Source organism: Lissotriton vulgaris, chromosome 11 (assembly GCF_964263255.1).
Source record: "Lissotriton vulgaris chromosome 11, aLisVul1.2, whole genome shotgun sequence".
Lineage (NCBI taxonomy): Eukaryota > Metazoa > Chordata > Amphibia > Caudata > Salamandridae > Lissotriton > Lissotriton vulgaris.
The window spans coordinates 392165884-392185985 of NC_141699.1; the positions used below are offsets into that span (position 1 = coordinate 392165884).

Sequence of the window (20102 nt, forward strand, 5' to 3'; positions counted from 1 at the left end):
TCGCATGGACATATAACAAATGCCCACACACACAAGGCCTCAAGGTCCAGGGGTGCAAGGCCATGCCAGCAACACAGTGAACTTGCACGTTGTGCTTTGACATAAAGATGGTGGTCCAGCTCACTTTCCTGGAAATATATTCGACTAGACAAATGTTCTGGAGGGACACTACAAAAAATGTAAAACAATTGCTTACAATTTGGGTGAAATGAGGGAAGAGCCTTCAAAACAATAGTCTGATTGGAACTATGCACTCTGGATTAATCGTTAAATCAAAGGATTCAGCCAGAAAAAGTGAAAGGCTCTATGGATCCAGTAAATCTTCTTTCGAGCAAATGATTGTCTCTTAAGAAACAGGTGCTCCTTTCCCACATAGCAGTCTTTGCCTGAATTATTCTCTCAAACAAAGGATTCGACTCTGAAACAAAAAATGATTCATCAGAAAAAAAGGAATCTCATTTTAATGGAAACATGGTGGCAGTCATGTTTATTGGCTAGTGCCAGTCACGCGGCAGACATGCGTGTTTACCATATACGGCATCAGACATACTTGGTTACCAGGTAACTGTTTCCTGGAAGGCGTCTTATCTGCGTTTATCAGAAGACGAACTTGTGGTGTCAACGGACCTAACATCTTTAACGACCTTCTGTGCGGTGCCCTTTCTATTGTTACACAAAGCTGTTGTCTTCCTGTCCGTTGACGGTGACGCTGATGCGCGTGGCCTCAGTAACGGAACATGGCGGCGTGTCTGTTCCAAATGGACGCCTCCTCCGTTGTGAGGCACCCTGTGTGACCTGAGGGCTGTACACTGTTGAGGTCCGTTCCTGCGTCGGAAGGGCGCTGCCGGTCTCTAGCCCTCGCCATCTCATAAAGAAGCGGCAGTATCTGGAATAAGAAAAAAATGTGGACAAACTCCATTAAAAATTCTACAGACAGTCAGATCAGTATTCTATTCTTTTAGACGCACTAGGCCTAGGGCCTACCCCACATTAATTAGTAAAGAATTCCTGGGGAGGTTGTGGTCCACAGGGAATAATAAGGCGCAGGAGGGTGGGCAGGTGCACCTTCTCCTTTATTTGCATAATGCCCCCTGGACCTGACCCACTCAGGGGGTGATAATGAGCGAAGGGTGGCGCTTCGCTTTTAAAAAAAATTCTGCCGGATCCGCTGATCCCCCCAACCTTTTTTTTGCCCTCCCTTCTGTGGGGACCACCCCGAGAGGCCTAAGGGGTCAGGGTGTTTCTACCCTGCAACCTTTTCTTTAAAAAAAACAAAAAATCTGTGTCTCAGTTTAACTGAGTCACAAGATGGCTGCCAACACTTCGTGGTTTGAAGTGTTGGCATCCAATCAGATCTCAGCACGAGATCTCGGGAGGGGTCGCAAACCCTTCGCATCCCGTTGTAGATCTGAAAAATCTTTAAATAACTCCTGAACGGATTTACACTATTTAACAAAAAGGGTGCTTTCTGGACTAACAGCTACCTTTCTGCAAAATTTGATGTAATTCTATTCAGCAGTTCGGGCTGTAGCTGTGTCTAAAGTTTCCAGTGAAAATTAACATAGGGAATACATGTTTTGGGACCCCCTCTTTTTCTTACCTCCCCGCTTGACGGATCACCCTGAAATTTTCAAGACAGCAGCTGAAGTGAGTGACAAACTAGTTTTGAAGATATTCGCAAGGATTAGTAAAACAACGCTAAAGGTATTGGCAAATAATTAAACGCTCTTCCTATGGAAACTACATCCTAACTATAACTACCTACTGGCAACCACCAGTAGGTTATATATATACATCTATATATCTATAATTATAGTTGTAAAATATGTATATTTTACCACAAAATGCCACTTTGTACTGCCGAACTTCTTACGGATGGGTGCCTCCTTGCATGGCAGTGGCCACCATGTACAACATAGAACACCAAATCTCGGAGCACACTGCGGTATTTGACCGTTATTCAATAATATGTTGGCAAACGTGTTTGAGCTAAACAGCCTTTTTCAATGCCAGTCACATTTTATATTTACATATACCACAATTTAAACAGTCCTATTATCCTTTCTAATGGACAGCTGCTGTCAGGTGAGCGATGACAAACTAAGAGTCTCCTGTGCTGTCTTAATATAGCGTCTGCCATCACTTAATGTGTCTTTTTCTCTTTTTCTTTCTCTCATAGTGAGGGTGGCTGCATACTTGTGAAGACATTTAAATACAGTTGAGTCACTCAGTAGAAACGAGTATGCAGCTACAATTTGTTTATCAGTATCTTCACTCACCACACGTGGCATAAATAGCATCAGTTCCTCATCCTGCTGTTTTTTGATCTGTCACAGGTGAGTGTCCGCAAGAGCAGGTTTGAGTAACCAAGATCCTTCCATTTCAGTAATGATGACCTCGTGTCAGCAGGCCCTTAATCCCTGGAAATCGGCTACAGTTACTCAAACCTGCTCCTGCGGATGATACCGTGCAGGGGTCAGAGGCCGATCTTAATCAAGAGGGTAAGCCTGTAGCTAAACAGAGCATAACGGCCTTCATGTAACCTCATTCGGAAGGGCAATTACCTGGTTTCCAGACCTCAATGTTGAGCTTGGGCTACAGTGGCCATGAGACATTGATCATCCCACAGGTCAGAGGCAAGCAAGGGGGCATCGGGGGCAAGTTCCCAAGGTTATGAATATCCCCCAGAACAGATTTTGTCACTGAGCTCCAATGCTTTGTGGCCCAAGGGTTGAGATTTATTGGGGATTCACCGCAGGAGACACAAAGGGTTCTCTTACTTGCCCCTTTGATGCCTACTAGGTTAAATAGGCTACATAAATTAAAAAAGAAATCTGGGATTACAAGGTGTTCGACTCTGGCAATAACAATAATATTAAACCTTTGGTGGGAGGCATAGAGACGTATAAGAGTCAAAAGGATTCTCTTGACTTGGGAGACAAATGAGTTTCACTTACCGATGGATCAGATTCCTCTAATCCCAGTCCTAGCCTCTGTGATTTGGATAAAGATTTTTGTTTATCTGCCTCAGTGGCAAGCGCACATAGTTTATCTGAAGAGCCAAGCACCACAGTCAGACAAATAAAACAACAGAGGAAATCAAAAGAGAGAAAAAATCTGTCTGGCTGAAGAAGAGAATAGGTCACAGGCTTTGTCGGTTCTGAACTGGGACTAATGTGCAACTCAACAGGTATATCCAGAACCTCACACTTGAGTTGGAAGTGTCCCCTCTGGAAAGAAAGCAGCTGACCCACACAGAGGAATTAGAAGAGCCTATGCTGAGGTTTATATATAGTTCAATAAAGCAACATCAGGAAGAGACTCACAGCAATTGCCACAGGGCCTGTCTGGCATCCAAAAAATTACAAGGGAGCAATAATGAAAGTTAGTAAGGCCTGTGTGGAAATTAGAGAACGGATATCTTCAGTGGAAGAATATGCAGCATTGATAGAAGCTGATCTGCGAGTACTCAAAGGTCAGGCTGAATCTCATGAGTTTCAGATAACTGACATATTATGGAAAATCGAGGACTCTGAGAATTGACAGAGGTGGAACAATCTCAGGTTTCTGGGAATTACGGAAGGGGTGGAAAGCAACAAAATCAGGGCTTTCATTCTGGACCTTCTCAAAGGAGCCTTTTCTGAGCTCACATCATGTAATTGGGACTTGGAGGTACAGAGGGTACACCGCTTTTAGCGGATGCTCAGGAAACAGGGTCAGTCACCAGAAGAAAGTGCTAATAGGCCTAGAGCCAATATTGTGTACTTCAGAAACTATTTACTGAGGCAAGCAATTTTTGAGAAGGCCTGTCATGATACTAGGCGCAGTTTCAACTGTCAGACATTTTTTGTGTGGCCAGATTTTTACCATGTCATGGTTGAGAGGAGATGGAGGTTAAGGCAGCTCATTTCAGGCCATAGGTGTCAAAGCCTTTTTAATTAATCCTGCCTACTTGAATAACAATTTAAGGGCAAGATATGCACATTTATGTCTGAGGTCAATGCCAAATAATATCTGAATGAACTATCACCCGGGAGTTAAGGGGATTTAATACTTTGCTCTTATCTACTGATTATTGAACATGTTGGTAATTTTTGATGAATTCTTGTTTTTGCAAGGGGTAGGTTATGTTTTTTCCACCAGTCAGTTTCTTAATCATCTCTCTGAAATGTGTGTCTCAGCATGCACTGAGACCCTAGCACTCCACTATTAAAATCTGTTTTCTTTTTTTTTGGGTTCTCTTTTCTAGTTCTCAAAAATTTAGATTGACAGAGTTGGGAGGGAGGTTGCAGAAGGTGAACATGTGAGGCATCACTAAGACCTTGGGAGGTCTGATTGCTTCAATGCATTGGTGTTGGGGGAGGGAGTCAAGTGTGTTGGGAGGTAGAGGGGAGGGTAACAATAAGATGTGGGCTGGGAGGGGAAGGGGTTTGTAGGGATTGTCACTCTAGGGAATGTTTGAAGGTGAGGAGGAGAGCCAATTTAACATTGCAGCATTGGTATACCTCAGCATAATACTGAAAAGGCTGGTGCAGACATTTGACAAAGTGCTCTAGGTCTTCACATAGTTAAACTTTTATTATGAGTCATATGATGATGCTTTGTATTGCGATGATTAAAATCGATGGCTTGAATTATGTTAACAAAAGATTGAAGGTTGCAGAAGATCTAAACATATTGTGGGCCGACATCCTCTGACTGCAGGAGACACATATTGAGGGGTGAAGGAAACATTTGTTGGAATCCCTCAGCTTCTTATTAATAACATGTACTACACAAAGTACTAGGACTTGAGAGGTTGCCAAATTGGCTCGCAAAATGTTTAGCAGTTTTAAGTGCTGTTCTGCCGATAAACATGGCATATGGGTGATCTGAATGTCTGTATAACACAGGCAGTTTTACCCTATGTTCCGTGTATGGGTCGATTCTAGATGATCCTGCGATTTTGAATTTTAGGGATATCGATTTGGCACTGTGGCCAAACATGATTATAGTTTGTGGGGATACGAATCTTAGTTTGGCTGGTGGATTCTTTTATGGCAGGATAGTATTTATTCTGGTTGTAAACAGAGTATTTACAGCTTTGTATAGTTTGATGAGGTACCATGGACTGGTGGATGCATGGCACAAGAATAAAGCACCATATCCCAGCTACACCTTCTACTCGGCCCCCACACATGACACATGCTTGATTGGATTACTTTTTGATATCACTTAGTGTGCTCCAGGGCTGTCAACGTGAAAAATGTCCCTGGGTCATGTCTGACCATAATTCATTTGTGTAATTGATATTCTGTTTCCTGGCCAAGGCAGAACTGTACAGAATTGGTCATTTGAGAAAGGTCTGCTCACTGATGCAGACTATATTACGCATATGAACACCTGGATTCCCAAATTCTTCAAATTTAATATAGGTAGTACCCCAATCGGGATAAGGGGTGAAACAATTAGTTTTTGTCTACACTGCCAGAACCTACAGAATCAGCTTATGAGTGAACTATATAGTGAGCTTGGGGAGGTTGAAAACTTCTACTATTTCTTTCAGGCGGAAACCTACTAATATTTCAGGTGGTGCAGACCCTGAAAGTATCCAGCATAAGCTTGCCTTAGTTAAAACGGCTATTAATGATATCTCTGGAAAGAGAGTAGCAGAGATATATCTGTCTGGGAGGCGTGAGTGCTACAAATATAGAAATTGGGTTGAACATCTTCTCGCAGTATCCACTAGGCAAAAAGTGTCCCAAGGGCAGACTGACGAAATCATAGATCATCAGGGCTATTGCATTACTGACCCAGAGGGTATCCGGGAGGTGTTCCAAGTGTCCTATGAAGGGCTCTATCAGGCCGAGGGGGCACAAGAGGAGGAAAGCACATTGCTTATTTGGATTCAATCCCATATGATAGGATTGGCCCGAAGATTGGGACCTGTTAGATGCACATATTAGAAGAAATACAGGTGGCTCTCAAAGATCTGGCATTCAGGAAAGCTGTTGGAGTTGAAAAAATTCCGCTCGAATGCTATAAGGCTTTTTTCTCCCTCTTAGGCCCTGTGCTGTGTGAGATGTTTTTACAAGCACAATAGGGACAACAGGCTTCAGGCTCTTGGCCTCTCGCTAATATTGTAGTTTTTAAGAAAAAGGTAAATGTGGTTCAACAATGATCAAAAGCGTTCATGGATCTAGTTATCCCTCCTGCGTATGCCAACGTTCTTTTGGCTCAGTAGTGGAGCAGCAATAATCTACATAAAACTCTCTGCAGGCAAGTGGTAACTGAGTCTTTCCTATGTTTTAACGTCTTGTTGATATTAAGTTCAATGACAAGAGAGTTACCATAATAAACATCATTTACAATCCAATTCAGGATAAGCAATCATTTGTTGAACAGTGTATGGACCATATAACTTCACAGATCATATTGCCTAATAACAATCACATTTTGACAGTGACTTTAATCAGCATTAGAGAAATCCTAAAGCCAATTCATACCAGATATTTTCTACTTTTTGCTGGTGAATGATAAGACACACCACTGCCTGAAATGTACTTGTACCAAAGGTGCTACCCTTTATCTAATTGATAGGTTTCATTTTCCGATGCCCCACCCACTTACATTTACATTTATGAGTTAGCATAATGTGTCTAACTAATGATGTATTCATTTATGCATTTACGTTTATATTCTCCATCTCATTATTCATTTATGCGTGTGATGTTATTCAGTTTTCTTAGCTTAGCTTGTGTGCCACCATTTTGGGGTGCTTCTCTATGTGTGCGAGTCGCACTCGCTCATTCCCCCTCCCGTAGGGATAGGAAAAACCCTGAACGCAGCAGTTTTCGTTTCTTAGCTAACTGTGATCGAAACTAATAACAAAAACCTAATCAATAATGTTCTCATGCTCTGGAGATGCTGAGGCCTGGCTCCGCGGCATTGGGCAGAGATAACCAAATGTTGCTATTGCAGGTGCTGATGCCTGTTGTGTGAGGCCATTGTTCACCCTCTCCGGGGTCCAGTACTTTTCCAGTATGGGCGTGTTTTACTTCGCTGTACTATGTTATAATGTATTGCTGTGATGAGATGAGTCAGTCCTCTCGGCGCACTCCTAGGGGTGAGGTCGGACAGGGCCCTCTCATATGGGAGTTTGTGGCCTAATAAAATACTTTGTTTATTCTTCTCCACCGTCCGGCTGACATCTTACTTGGTAATTATAGGTGAGTGCGGTAAGTCACTCGGGTGGATTTGAGCCACGCTTATCAGATGGCGCCCGAACAGGGACCCGCGATAAGGATCTTTCTCACCCGTAAGTGGGTAGCAGAAGGCCGGGGATCCTCTGGTCGGCACGGTGGGTCCGGATACCCATTTGATGCCGAGCTTGGTTCTCGCAGCGCTGCCCCACCCTGCTGATCGGGAGAGGTCCCGGTTCATGATCCTGCGCTGGGGTCCGGAAGGCGGAACTTTGGAGCTGACCGTGTTGGTCCCAGCAGCCGGCGTTGGAGAACGGTAGAGGTTGGTACCGCGTATAGAAGGTGAGTGGTCCGACTGTTGATTGAGGGAGTTGGGACGCTCCAAGAGAGTGGTGTGTCTCCGAGACCGGCGTGTCTCTAGTGGTTGGAGGAGCCCGTGTGCTCCTGGGGCTAGTGTACTCTGGGGAACTCAGAGTGCGAGTGGTGCTCTGACAGACTTGGCGGAGGTTGGGTGGACGTTTGTTTGTGGTCATCCGACCGGGTGGTACTGCGGTCGAGGCGTGGCTCATTGCGGGTGGATCCTGGGACTCACCCCGAACCCCTAGTGTGTGTGGTTTGTTGGGAGCGGGTCCCGGGTCTCCTGTGGTAAAGTGCGCAGCGATCTGTAGTGCCGCCCGGGTGGCGGATGTGTTCCCCAATCTCAGAACAGTGAGTGTACTGTTCGGTCTGTGGTAGGGTCCATGTTCCCCAGGACTTGGTCGACGGGCTTGTCCCATTTTTGGTAACATGTGTTTGGCAGGGATTTGACGCATAGGAAGCGTGAATATATGTGTGCGTGTTTAGTTCTGATTGTGCGGTCTGGGTGTTGGTGAGAGGGTGAGTGTGAATTTCATGTTGATGTGTTATTGAGTGGGTGAAGATGCCGCGTTTCAGTAAGCTACGGTGCCTCGGATGCTGCTGCGGTGCCTCGGACACTAGATTGGCTGAGAGCCAACCCGCCCCAGTGGAGGGCTCACCTAATTTCGAGATGTATGTTAAACATGGATTGACTCCAATTTTGTTTAATACTTTGTGGCACAAGTATACCAAGGGTAACGTAGATTTGCAATGGCCGTTGACTGGCTCTTTCGATGTGGCAAAATTAGATTATTTGCAGAACAGGTTATTTGCTAAGCGTAGCCACCAGAGTATGTTCGATTCCTTGAGGATGTGGCAGAAAGAAGTAAGGGAACAACAGATGAGAGAGGAGAAGGTGGCTCAGAAGAGAGCAGCGCAGACGATGGCACAAAAGGCGAGAGAACATACTAAGAAAGAGAATGAGATACAGATTGAGCGCGCAGACAGACTTCATAGGTTACAGACGGATAAAAGCTATGTAGTAAGAGAGGAAGAGCGAGATGAGATGGAGGACATTTTGAATGCTCGGCCCCCTCCCCCGTATGCTCCGCAATTATTGTACCCCGTGTTGACAGGTTCTGCTTCCCCTGCGGTGGTTTCAGTTCCGCAAACGGTTGCTCCTTCCTTGTTCGGCACCCCACTTCCTCTGTTTCGGCCCCTACTTTGTTGAGATGTTGAACAAGCATTGCCTTCTGTCACCTCTTCCGTGACCACGCCCTTGGTTTCTTTCTTTGAGGCGAGCTCACCTGCCCCTCTGCGATTTCTTCTGCACTTCCCACTGTTTCTGCTAGCGCTACCCCCCAAGGTGAGTTGATGACCCCGATTCGAGGTGCCGGAGGTGGGATACTTACCCAAGTACGTAAATTGCTTACACGCTCTACTGTTGGGTTGGATGAAAAAAACGATGGTGGCCCATCAGGCTTGTCAGTTGGCTAGGAGTCCTATTTATGTACTGGAAGACATCTGGTCCACAATGAAGGATTATGAGCCTCTGATGCAGCAGCATGCTTTATGGCATATTTCAATGACGCTGATAGCGTTGTGGGAGCAGGGTTATGGTGGAACGGCGCCCCAGGTTCTTTATGACATTAAGGACAGAGCCTATAGGGCTAATACTAGTATGAGGGATGTGTTACAGAATCTGCGGACTTTGTTGGAATATAGAAATGAATTGCCGTCAGCAGGAGGGCCCTATTTTTTTGGAGCACATCCAATGCGCGAAGTTCACCCTATTTTCCATCCTGAAGTGCCTGAAGTGGTAGACCCAGTAACTAATGCTGTGACCAGAGCTCGTGTAAAGGCTCGTTTCCAGGAACAGTGGGTATACACGCCTTGGAAACGGAGCGAGGTGTTGGCGCTGAAGGCGCAGTTGCCCGACTCTAGAAAAAACCTGACTGCTTATTACAAAGATTTGACGGAAGCAGCTTCCTCGACGGTCATGACTTTAGGTGACATAGAATTGTTCTTTGGGTTACTGGTTCCGGTGGATGTGTGGAGGCAGGTGAAGGGTACAGATCATGCGGAGGAATTGGGAGGTTTCATTTCATTTTCAAATCTTTATTTCGGCATTACGCCATAAAAGAACAGTTTAAACATTACGTTTCATTAAAAGTTACATGTCAATAACATAAGCACAATCACTTAAAAAATAAAGTGAAAAATACATTCTATTTAACTGTGCAACAAAAGTTGAATAATCGTGGAGCATGGCAATAAAAACATATGAGACGGGAGGACACCTCAATAATTCTGTAAGCAAATTCAATTGTCTAAAGCAGTTAGTACTACTATAAACAAATCAATTCCATAAATAGGACAATGTGAATGGAGATTGGGAGTTCAATTCACAACTGAAGGCCCATTCTTTTCCTACGGTAGCAAATGGCAAGTAAAAATCTACTCACACTAAATATGATCTGTTGTGAAGTATTGGTAGTCAAAATTCTCAGAGCCTGACCACAAGACCTCAAACCTAATAAAAGACATATCGGTTTGATCCATCTTTTCCTCTCATGGGCATAGATAGGACAAAAAAAGAGAATGTGCTGCACATTCTCAATTTGATTATGTTCACAAAGTGAACAAACTTTGTCCAATTCCTCGGCCAATGGGTCACGGTTCCTTGCCCAACATGACAAAGTTGCTTTCAATCGAAGATTTCCGTATCTGAACTTAAGAAAAAGTGTCTTGGCAAGTGGAGGCTCTATCTCGTCCATAAAGGACTCATAAAGGGGTTCACCCTTAAAACTTAAAAATTTTGATACCAATGAACCGCTAGTACTGAGGTTTACAGCCATATTTGCTACATAGGACCAAAAACCTTTTTTCAGGACTACTTTGGGATTTGGAGGAAGCTGCTCGGGATGCTCCCAGAAGTGTTTCAGGCCTATAAGATTTAGCCAAGTCCTAACGTGTGTTAGCCAAGGTATTTTTTTGTTACTATCCAACCCCATAATCTCCATCAGCCCTTCTCTATATACCTGAAGCTCAGGAACGTGCCACAATCTTACCCACAGCATAAGTGGTCTGATAAGAACGTGATGGTCAGTTCTTTTGAAGTCGAGGTCCAATTGCAGGGGTACTAGTGGGGTCCCTCTCGGAGCCCTAACCAAGCTACGCATAAAGTTGTTATCATGAATGCTAAAAGTCTCCTTGGAGCCTGGCCCCCACAGTTCAGCACCATATAACACTGAAGATTGAACCTTGAATTTAAAAAGTTCCATAACGGGACGTACCGCTTTGCTGGTGCTTAAGCTTTGCTCTCTAAGGATTGGATTAACGTTCTGGGCAAATAACAATTTGCTTTTTTCCATTTGAGCTTTCCAGGTAAAGTTACAATCAAGCGTCACCCCTAAATATGAAAAGTGAGACACTGATTCCAACTTTATCCCATTCAAAAATAGACAACCCTTGTCTGATTTGGTTGGATTAAGGGCCATGTATTTCGTTTTTTTTACATTTATCTCTAGCCCCTTTTGACAACAATAGTCGTTAAAAGTATTCAATAAAATCTGCAAGCCATTTTTAGTTTGCGATATCAGAATAGTATCGTCAGCAAACAATAGAGATGCTACCCTTTCGCCATTCAATTTAGGTGCGTCATTTTTACATTTGTCTAAGTAAGAGGGAATATCATTCACGAAGATAGAAAATAACGTGGGGGCCAGAACGCAACCCTGGCGAACTCCACGTTCGATTGGAATTTTCCGTGAGAGTTCGCCGTTTTGTCCCCATCTAATTCTCGCGAAGTTCCCATCATGTAATTTTATAATTTGAGCTACTATATTGTTTGGCATGCCCGCTGCACTCAGCGTCTTCCACAGAAGATCACGTGGCACCAAATCGAATGCTGCCCTTAAATCAACAAAGGCAACATACAAGTGGGCCTTTTTTATCATTACGTACTTCCAATAGAGGCAGCAGAATCTAAAGCACTGATCTATTGTGCTGACTTTAGTTCTGAACCCGGCTTGAAATTTGGTTAAAAATGAATTTTCGTCCAACCAATTACTCACACGTAATAAAATATGGCGTGAGTAAATTTTCTGAAGGATGTCCATTAAGCTTATTGGACGATAATTACAGGGGTCCTTCCTGTCTCCTTTTTTAAAAATTAAAACAATTTCAGCTCCTTTCCAACTTTCAGGAAATTCTAAACTTTGGGATAGTTTGTTGCATAGGTAATTGATATATGGTGCCCATATTTTCAAGTCGTGCTTGTAAAGATCCCCAGGGATTTTATCCAAGCCTGGGGCTTTCCCATTTTTTACTTGGCTAATAGCCAGCTCTGTTTCCCCCAAGGTAAAGACCAGCGGGTCCACTGGAAGTTCATGACTTACTACAGTAGATGCTGTATGGGGATCATCATATTTCGTGTATAAATTGGTAAAGTGGGTTACCCAGGTTTGCTCGTCTAGGAATGTGTCTCTGATCACCCTTCCCACCTTGTTCCCATTTGCTATCAGCTTCCAGAATAATACAGTGTCTCGTGATCTTGCAGCTGACAGTAATTCCGCCCACTTTGCTTCCTCCCACGCAATTTTCGAAGTCCTTTGAATAGTTTTGTAGTTACTTCTAGCTATCTTAACATCCAGTTGCGATTTGGATTTAATAGCGATGAGCATTTCCCTCTTTGACTCTCTGCACAGTCTGTCATACCAAGGCTTACTGTGAGAGAGATTCTGAGTCTTCTGCTGGGGTTTTTTGGGCATTTTGGTTACCAATAATTTTAATTTTTTGAAAAACTCCAAGTGTATGGACTGAAAGGAAGTTCTTGCTTCCTCCTCAGGAGTTAAGCTTAGATATGCAGCAAAGGTACCCGCAAAAAGTGAGTAAATTTCACTCAAAATATCACCATGATCCAAAATAAAAGGCCATTTTAGCGATCTCCTGTTGTTGCTGATGTGAATATCAATACCATCCCTAACACCCCCCTCAAAGCAGGTAGGAGAGGAGGGGTCGCTAAAAAATGCAGCGTTTAGTGACAAGTTTAGTGGAAAGTGGTCACTTTCAGCCCTCTCCATTACTTCAAGATCTATGAGATACGACCAAAGGGGGATAGAAACTATTACAAAGTCCAAGATGCTTCTGTATGTGTTCCTCCTAAAGGTTGATTTTTTCGAGGTGTCGGACGGTAACCGGCCATTACAGGCCCTAAGGTGATGCTCTGTACATAATTTGATCAGTTGCAGAGCCAGAATGGAACATTTCACGGATTTGTTACTCCCGAGGAGTGGGATTTTGTTTGCCTGATCTTCCTCCTCAAAAATCTCACTTATGCCCGACACTGGTTCATAGTCACAATTTAGATCCCCAGCCAAGATGATAAGATCCTCCCCAGGATTCAACCCCCTCAAAAAGTAATCCAGTTTGGAAACTATAAGGGATTCCTTTGATGACGGTGTTGGCCTATTGTAAATGTTTATTAGGACTAATTTCTTCCCATTGGAGGTAGTTATTTTTAATGCTAGGATATCTACCGAGTTTGTGTCTATCACCTCTATGTCAACCCTGAGATTGATCCTTGTCCAGATCAGAAGACCCCCGGACGGCCTACCACTCTTGGATGGGACTGCTCCAATACCAAAAGTCTTGTAGCCCACCCTGTGAGGAATATCGATTGCCCAGGTCTCCTGGAGTAGACAAAAATCAAAGGATTCCACAAAAGCAGCCCAGTCTTGATCCCTCAATTTGCTGGCAACCCCAGCTACGTTCCAACTAACAAGCTTAACCGAAATCCCCAATGCAGAAGACATGACGGTGTTAACCCTTGACATCTCATCACCACTATATGCTACTTGTTCAGTTCCCGAAGATATTTCCTCAAGAGGTAAGTGACTTATGGTAGGGATTAGTCCTACCTGATCTTCAGGGATATTATCATGACATGTAACATTCATACCCAGAGGTCGGAATACAACAGTTGGCAATAGTTTGCGCCCTGTTCCAACCCTCATCTCAGTATGGTTCCTTGAATCCCCTCCCTCGACCCCCCCACCCAACAACCTTCAATCACAACCATCAAGGCCACTGAAGACGTCAAAACGATTGGACGTCTCAAGAGGCGTGAAAGGTTTCAGATGGTCCATCCTTCTATCCTGAAAACTGTGAAAGTTATGGTGACTAGTTGGGACGGAATGCCAACCCAGGGAGTCTTGAACCGTTGCAGGGCAAGGGGCACAAGGCATGTTTCTCATACCCTGGTAAATCGGGGGGTACTGAGAGCAATAACTGTTCCCAACATTCTGTATAATTCGACAATTAAGTGGCTGAGTTTGAATTGACCCCTGTAAAAGGGGAAAAAGAGATGGAGCAACCACTGACCTAGGGTAAAAATACGTTAGAGGTCTTGGGATTATAGTACTGTTAGAACTCCCCGTCTGCCAGTTCAATATGTAGTGAACAGCGTTTGGGTCCCTGAAGTTAACAACCACTACATCGCCATCGATATCTTTGGATCTTCCCCCCAACCATTCGAGGCGTCGAACATGAACTATGTCCCCGTTAACATAATTTGCAATAGGCCTATGTACTCTCAACCAGTGGGTTATCTTATTTTTTAGTTGAAAAAAACCCTCCCTCTTATTTTGTTCAAGGGCCGGCACACCTGTTAGGACTACCACATAGGGTACTGCCTCTGGAGGAAGTTCAGGCAGTGGAACCCTTTTAGGTTTCCCCCAGGCGCGTCTGGTTTCCCTCGCTTCCCTTGTTAGGTCTGTTAAAGCTAGATTGGTTATATTGCCAGAATTTTTAGATGTATTAACGCTGGTCTTGCTAACAACAGACCCCAGCATTGGATCACCAGTTGCCTCTTGGGATGGTCTGGAATTAACATGGAGGTGAGCAATAGCTGATGCTGGGTTCTCCGAAGATTTTGGTACGGGTTGAATTGAGGGAGGTGTAAGAACAACATGAGCAGCAATAGGGGGAGGAGGTAGCACAACAGATGACGAAACTTGAGATACCCCCTTAGATGCTTGATTATTTGCATAATTAACATCATCGTGGCCTACAAGATCTATTTTAGGCAGAGCAATCTCAATTTTTGACAGCCTACACTCCACCTCCGTTAGCCTCTCCAGGATAGATACAGAATATGATCTAATTAAGTTCTCAATATCCTGAAGGGACACGGGGCACCTATTCTCAGTATGGACAATGACTGTCTCACTTGGCTCCCTATTGACCTCTTTATCTATAGGGGTATTAGGTGTGACTGGTGATGCAATAATACAGACCAACCCCTCAGAATCAGATTGAACAACACAGGGATTCTTAACAACAATAGGCAAATTTTTTCCAAAGTCACGGCAGCTCAGTTTGGGTTGCAATGGATCCCTCCTTTTCCGTCGCTTTTTGTTCGGCGGGGGGCCATAGATGTTCCCCGTAGTTGGTAATTTTTTTGCCTTAGCACGGGCTGCATGCTGTTGTAATAAGGCGTCTCCCTTTAGAGTTGACAAGCCACTTCCAGTGGATGATGACGACAAGTTGATCAAATCAACTCGAGATACGGTTTCAGGTGGAAGAGCAACCGTATTTGCCTCCGGGAGCAAGCTGTCTAATAGAGGAGTCAATTCGTTTGTTGTTACCCCAGCAGTATTAACAGAGGGTCCAATCACGGGGGATATTAATGGTAAAGCTGATCCATTCTTCATGCTTTCCACTGAACGGCGACGGTCTGCCCGCCTCTCCGCTAGCACAATCTCCCTGGTAATATCAGGCGATGGTTTGGAAAAATAACTATCCAAAGTCCCATTAACTAGCACACCCTGTTTATCCTGCGCGTTCAGCTCAACATTAACTGTTGCCATGGCTAATTTAAAGGGGTCGTTTGGTGAGGCAGATCACGATGGTTGGAATTATAATATAGTAAACACAATCAGTACCTGAAAGCAAAAGGGTATGACCAGTCCGGTCTCCTCGTGTCTCTGAGGGTCTCAGAGGGTCCGCCCTTAGTCCGGGCTTTGTCCCGGAAATGGTCCCGCACACGCGTCCCGCTAACGCGCAGCCCTTCCAGATGATATACGATATTTGGTGTAGGGGGCGGAGACTCGGGAAGAGGCAACAGGTGTGCTTGGTGGAGCTCGCACAGCCTGATGGGCCTCGCAGTCCCGTCCTCCGGCGCTTGCTGGGTCCCACGCAGATAATAGTCACCAACGGGGCTCCCAATGGCAGTACAGCGCTCCAAGTCCTTCAAACACGCAGAGTCTCCTCGGCGAGCGGCACCCGCGGAGCGGGGGCCGCGAGGAGTTTAAGGGCGAACAGGCAAGCAGGGGGGCGGAGACTCGGGAAGAGGCAACAGGTGTGCTTGGTGGAGCTCGCACAGCCTGATGGGCCTCGCAGTCCCGTCCTCCGGCGCTTGCTGGGTCCCACGCAGATAATAGTCACCAACGGGGCTCCCAATGGCAGTACAGCGCTCCAAGTCCTTCAAACACGCAGAGTCTCCTCGGCGAGCGGCACCCGCGGAGCGGGGGCCGCGAGGAGTTTAAGGGCGAACAGGCAAGCAGGGGGGCGGAGACTCGGGAAGAGGCAACAGGTGTGCTTGGTGGAGCTCGCACAGCCTGATGGGCCTCGCAGTCCCGTCCTCCGGCGCTTGCTGGGTCCCACGCAGATAATAGTCACCAACGGGGCTCCCAATGGCAGTACAGCGCTCCAAGTCCTTCAAACACGCAGAGTCTCCTCGGCGAGCGGCACCCGCGGAGCGGGGGCCGCGAGGAGTTTAAGGGCGAACAGGCAAGCAGGGGGGCGGAGACTCGGGAAGAGGCAACAGGTGTGCTTGGTGGAGCTCGCACAGCCTGATGGGCCTCACAGTCCCGTCCTCCGGCGCTTGCTGGGTCCCACGCAGATAATAGTCACCAACGGGGCTCCCAATGGCAGTACAGCGCTCCAAGTCCTTCAAACACGCAGAGTCTCCTCGGCGAGCGGCACCCGCGGAGCGGGGGCCGCGAGGAGTTTAAGGGCGAACAGGCAAGCAGGGGGGCGGAGACTCGGGAAGAGGCAACAGGTGTGCTTGGTGGAGCTCGCACAGCCTGATGGGCCTCGCAGTCCCGTCCTCCGGCGCTTGCTGGGTCCCACGCAGATAATAGTCACCAACGGGGCTCCCAATGGCAGTACAGCGCTCCAAGTCCTTCAAACACGCAGAGTCTCCTCGGCGAGCGGCACCCGCGGAGCGGGGGCCGCGAGGATTTTAAGGGCGAACAGGCAAGCAGGGGGGCGGAGACTCGGGAAGAGGCAACAGGTGTGCTTGGTGGAGCTCGCACAGCCTGATGGGCCTCGCAGTCCCGTCCTCCGGCGCTTGCTGGGTCCCACGCAGATAATAGTCACCAACGGGGCTCCCAATGGCAGTACAGCGCTCCAAGTCCTTCAAACACGCAGAGTCTCCTCGGCGAGCGGCACCCGCGGAGCGGGGGCCGCGAGGAGTTTAAGGGCGAACAGGCAAGCAGGGGGGCGGAGACTCGGGAAGAGGCAACAGGTGTGCTTGGTGGAGCTCGCACAGCCTGATGGGCCTCGCAGTCCCGTCCTCCGGCGCTTGCTGGGTCCCACGCAGATAATAGTCACCAACGGGGCTCCCAATGGCAGTACAGCGCTCCAAGTCCTTCAAACACGCAGAGTCTCCTCGGCGAGCGGCACCCGCGGAGCGGGGGCCGCGAGGAGTTTAAGGGCGAACAGGCAAGCAGGGGGGCGGAGACTCGGGAAGAGGCAACAGGTGTGCTTGGTGGAGCTCGCACAGCCTGATAGGCCTCGCAGTCCCGTCCTCCGGCGCTTGCTGGGTCCCACGCAGATAATAGTCACCAACGGGGCTCCCAATGGCAGTACAGCGCTCCAAGTCCTTCAAACACGCAGAGTCTCCTCGGCGAGCGAGTGGGAGGTACTTGGGAGGAATTTAAGGACTGGGATAAGGAACGGAAGCCAGGGGACAAACCGAAACCCGAGATCTTAGCATTACCGGGGCGAATAATAAAATTTATGCGCTCTCTTATTCCTCCAAAGAAGGTGGATTGGGATAAGTTGACTGCATGTAGACAAAAGAAGGATGAAGCGGTTTCGGATTTCTTCACTCGTTTCGAGGAAGCCTTTTTGGACTTTAGTGGTCAGGATCTCTCTCAGGACGGGGGCTTGCGACTTTTTGTGAATAGGTTTGTAACTAACTTGTTACCAGAAATAGCGGCTAGATTGCTGGCATCGGAGAGTACGTGGACAACGTCCACCTCCTCTGGTATTCTGAGTATGGCTCAGTATTATGAACATAGAGAGAACGAGAACAAAGACAGACAGGAAAAGAAAGCCAAAGACTTGAAGACAAGGATGCTGCTGCAGCAGGTGTCGAAGGGTCGGGGACGTGGAGCCCCACCTATGGTAGCGGGTCGAGGTGGAAGTAGCTATGGAAGGGGAGAGAAGAGAGAGAGGCTGGTGCCGAATCAGTGTGCGAACTGCAAAAAGGAGGGGCACTGGTGGAGAGATTGTCTGGAGCTTCGGCCCAATGCTGGATCAGGCAGAGGTAGAGGTCGTGGTGAATTTCGCAGGGATGACAGACAGTTTGGTGAAGAACGGCGACCAGGGAGAAATTGCTTTGACGGAGAGAGGGATCAACAACATTTTCACACTGAGGGTGACCATGACAGAGACAGACAGTACTACCACGATGCACACGCATTGGATGACATGACTGGTTTCTCCCATAACTAGGACAGAGCATGGGACCAGTTTCTGTGGATTTGATCAACGAGGACCCTATGTGACTGCGGATTTGTTGGGCTCTCCTCAGAATTGTGGGGGGACACAGGTGCTATGAAAAGTTCTGTAGCACGTTCTCAGGTCCCAGGGTCGGCTCTGTCTGGCAGGAATAATGTTTCCGTTGGGTTCTCAGGTACTCCGGTAATTAGCCCCATTTCTAAGCCTCTTACACTTACGATTGGTCCTTTCACCGTTGACTCTCCTTTCCTTTTGACTTCGAATTGTGGCGAGAATTTGCTGGGTTTGGATTTGTTGAAAAGATTGCATTCCACCATTTACTGTTCTCCGGACGGTGTGTACGTCACTTTGGGTCCTACTGTTGCGCACGTGCTTCTCAAAAGACGAGCCTCTTCCAGCTGAGTTTATGGGGATCCGGGAGACTTTGTGGGCCAGTAGTGATACTGATGTGGGAAAGGTGGATATTGCCCCTGTGTCCATCAAGGTTAAGGTTGGAGCTCGATTGCCCCGAATACCGCAGTATAAAATATCTAGGGACGGTGAAAAGGCTCGGCTACAAATAATACAGGATTTGATACAGTCAGGTGTAGTGGAGGAGACGGCCTCTAACATTTGTAATAGCCCCATTCTACCGATTCTTAAAAGACCCTCTGCTGATGCAGGTGATGGTGCACCTGATGTTTATCGTTTCGTGATTGATTTACGCCACATTAATAAGGTGGTTGAACCCCAATATCCGGTGGTCTCTGATATTACAACAATTTTGATAATGGTCCCTCCCACTGCCAGATATTTCTCTGTTTTGGATTTGAAAAATGCTTTCTTTAGTATCCCGGTACACCCTGACAGCCGTCATCTTTTCGGATTCTCATTGGCTGGCCGCAGCTTCAGATTTTGTAGAATTCCTCAAGGCTATACCGAGAGCCCCAGCATTTATAGTCAGGCTTTGAAGGCTCAATTGGATGATTTGGAACTCCCCGAGGGCAATGTTTTATTGCAATATGTAGATGATCTTTTAATAGCGTCTGACACCGAAGATGGATGTCGAGATGCCACGGTTAAATTGTTGCACCATTTGGCTCGAAATGGACACAAAGTGTCCCTTCCTAAATTTCAATACTGTCGACAGGAGGTTACCTGCTTAGGTCATCTCCTATCGAAGGAGGGAAGGAGGTTGACACCGGAGCGCATCAAGGCGATAACTAACATGGCTGTACCTAACACGCAGCGAGAGGTGCGCGCGTTTTTGGGCATAACCTTGTATTGTCGCCAGTGGATACCCAATTATGCCTTACTAACCAAACCCCTTCTGTATCTGACTACTAAGGAGGTGCACAAACCCCTACCCTGGACTCCAGCATGTCAAGATGCTTTTGAGTCACTAAAAACTGCTTTGTGTTCTGCACCTGTTTTGGGAACTCCTGATTACCAGAAGCCTTTTGTGCTTTATGTACATGAGACGGAAGGTTGCGCGTTGTCTGTCCTAACTCAATGTTTTGGAGGGAAACAGAGACCTTGCGCTTATTTTTCTGCTATGCTTGACAATGTGGCGAGAGTGTTGCCGAGCTGTCTAAGGGCTACAGCGGCTGCTGCGGTCTCAATTATACAATCGGCGGGGCTCGTGCTGGGTTCTGATCTCACAGTAATGGTACCGCATGCTGTGGACACTTTATTGAACAGAACGCAGACGCAGCATTTAACTAGTGCTCGTCTTACTGGTTATGAGCTCACATTATTCACACCCCATGTTACGATTAAAAGATGTGCCACTTTGAACCCAGCCACGTTGCTACCCATTCCTTCAGATGAAAAGGACGATGAAGTCCATGATTG

The 20102-nt window shown here is 46.6% G+C and overlaps 1 protein-coding gene across 1 annotated transcript in view; it reads right to left on the minus strand.

The window, feature by feature from the left end:
- Window positions 1–589: 589 nt before the first annotated feature.
- Window positions 590–20102, minus strand: part of LOC147679849 (melanin-concentrating hormone receptor 1-like) — a 329946-nt gene continuing 310433 nt past the window's right edge. The window contains exon 4 of the mRNA XM_086944759.1: window positions 590–886. Within this exon, the coding sequence (XP_086800885.1) occupies window positions 670–886 (217 nt within the window). The 3' untranslated portion in view covers window positions 590–669. The remainder of the gene's footprint in view (window positions 887–20102) is intronic.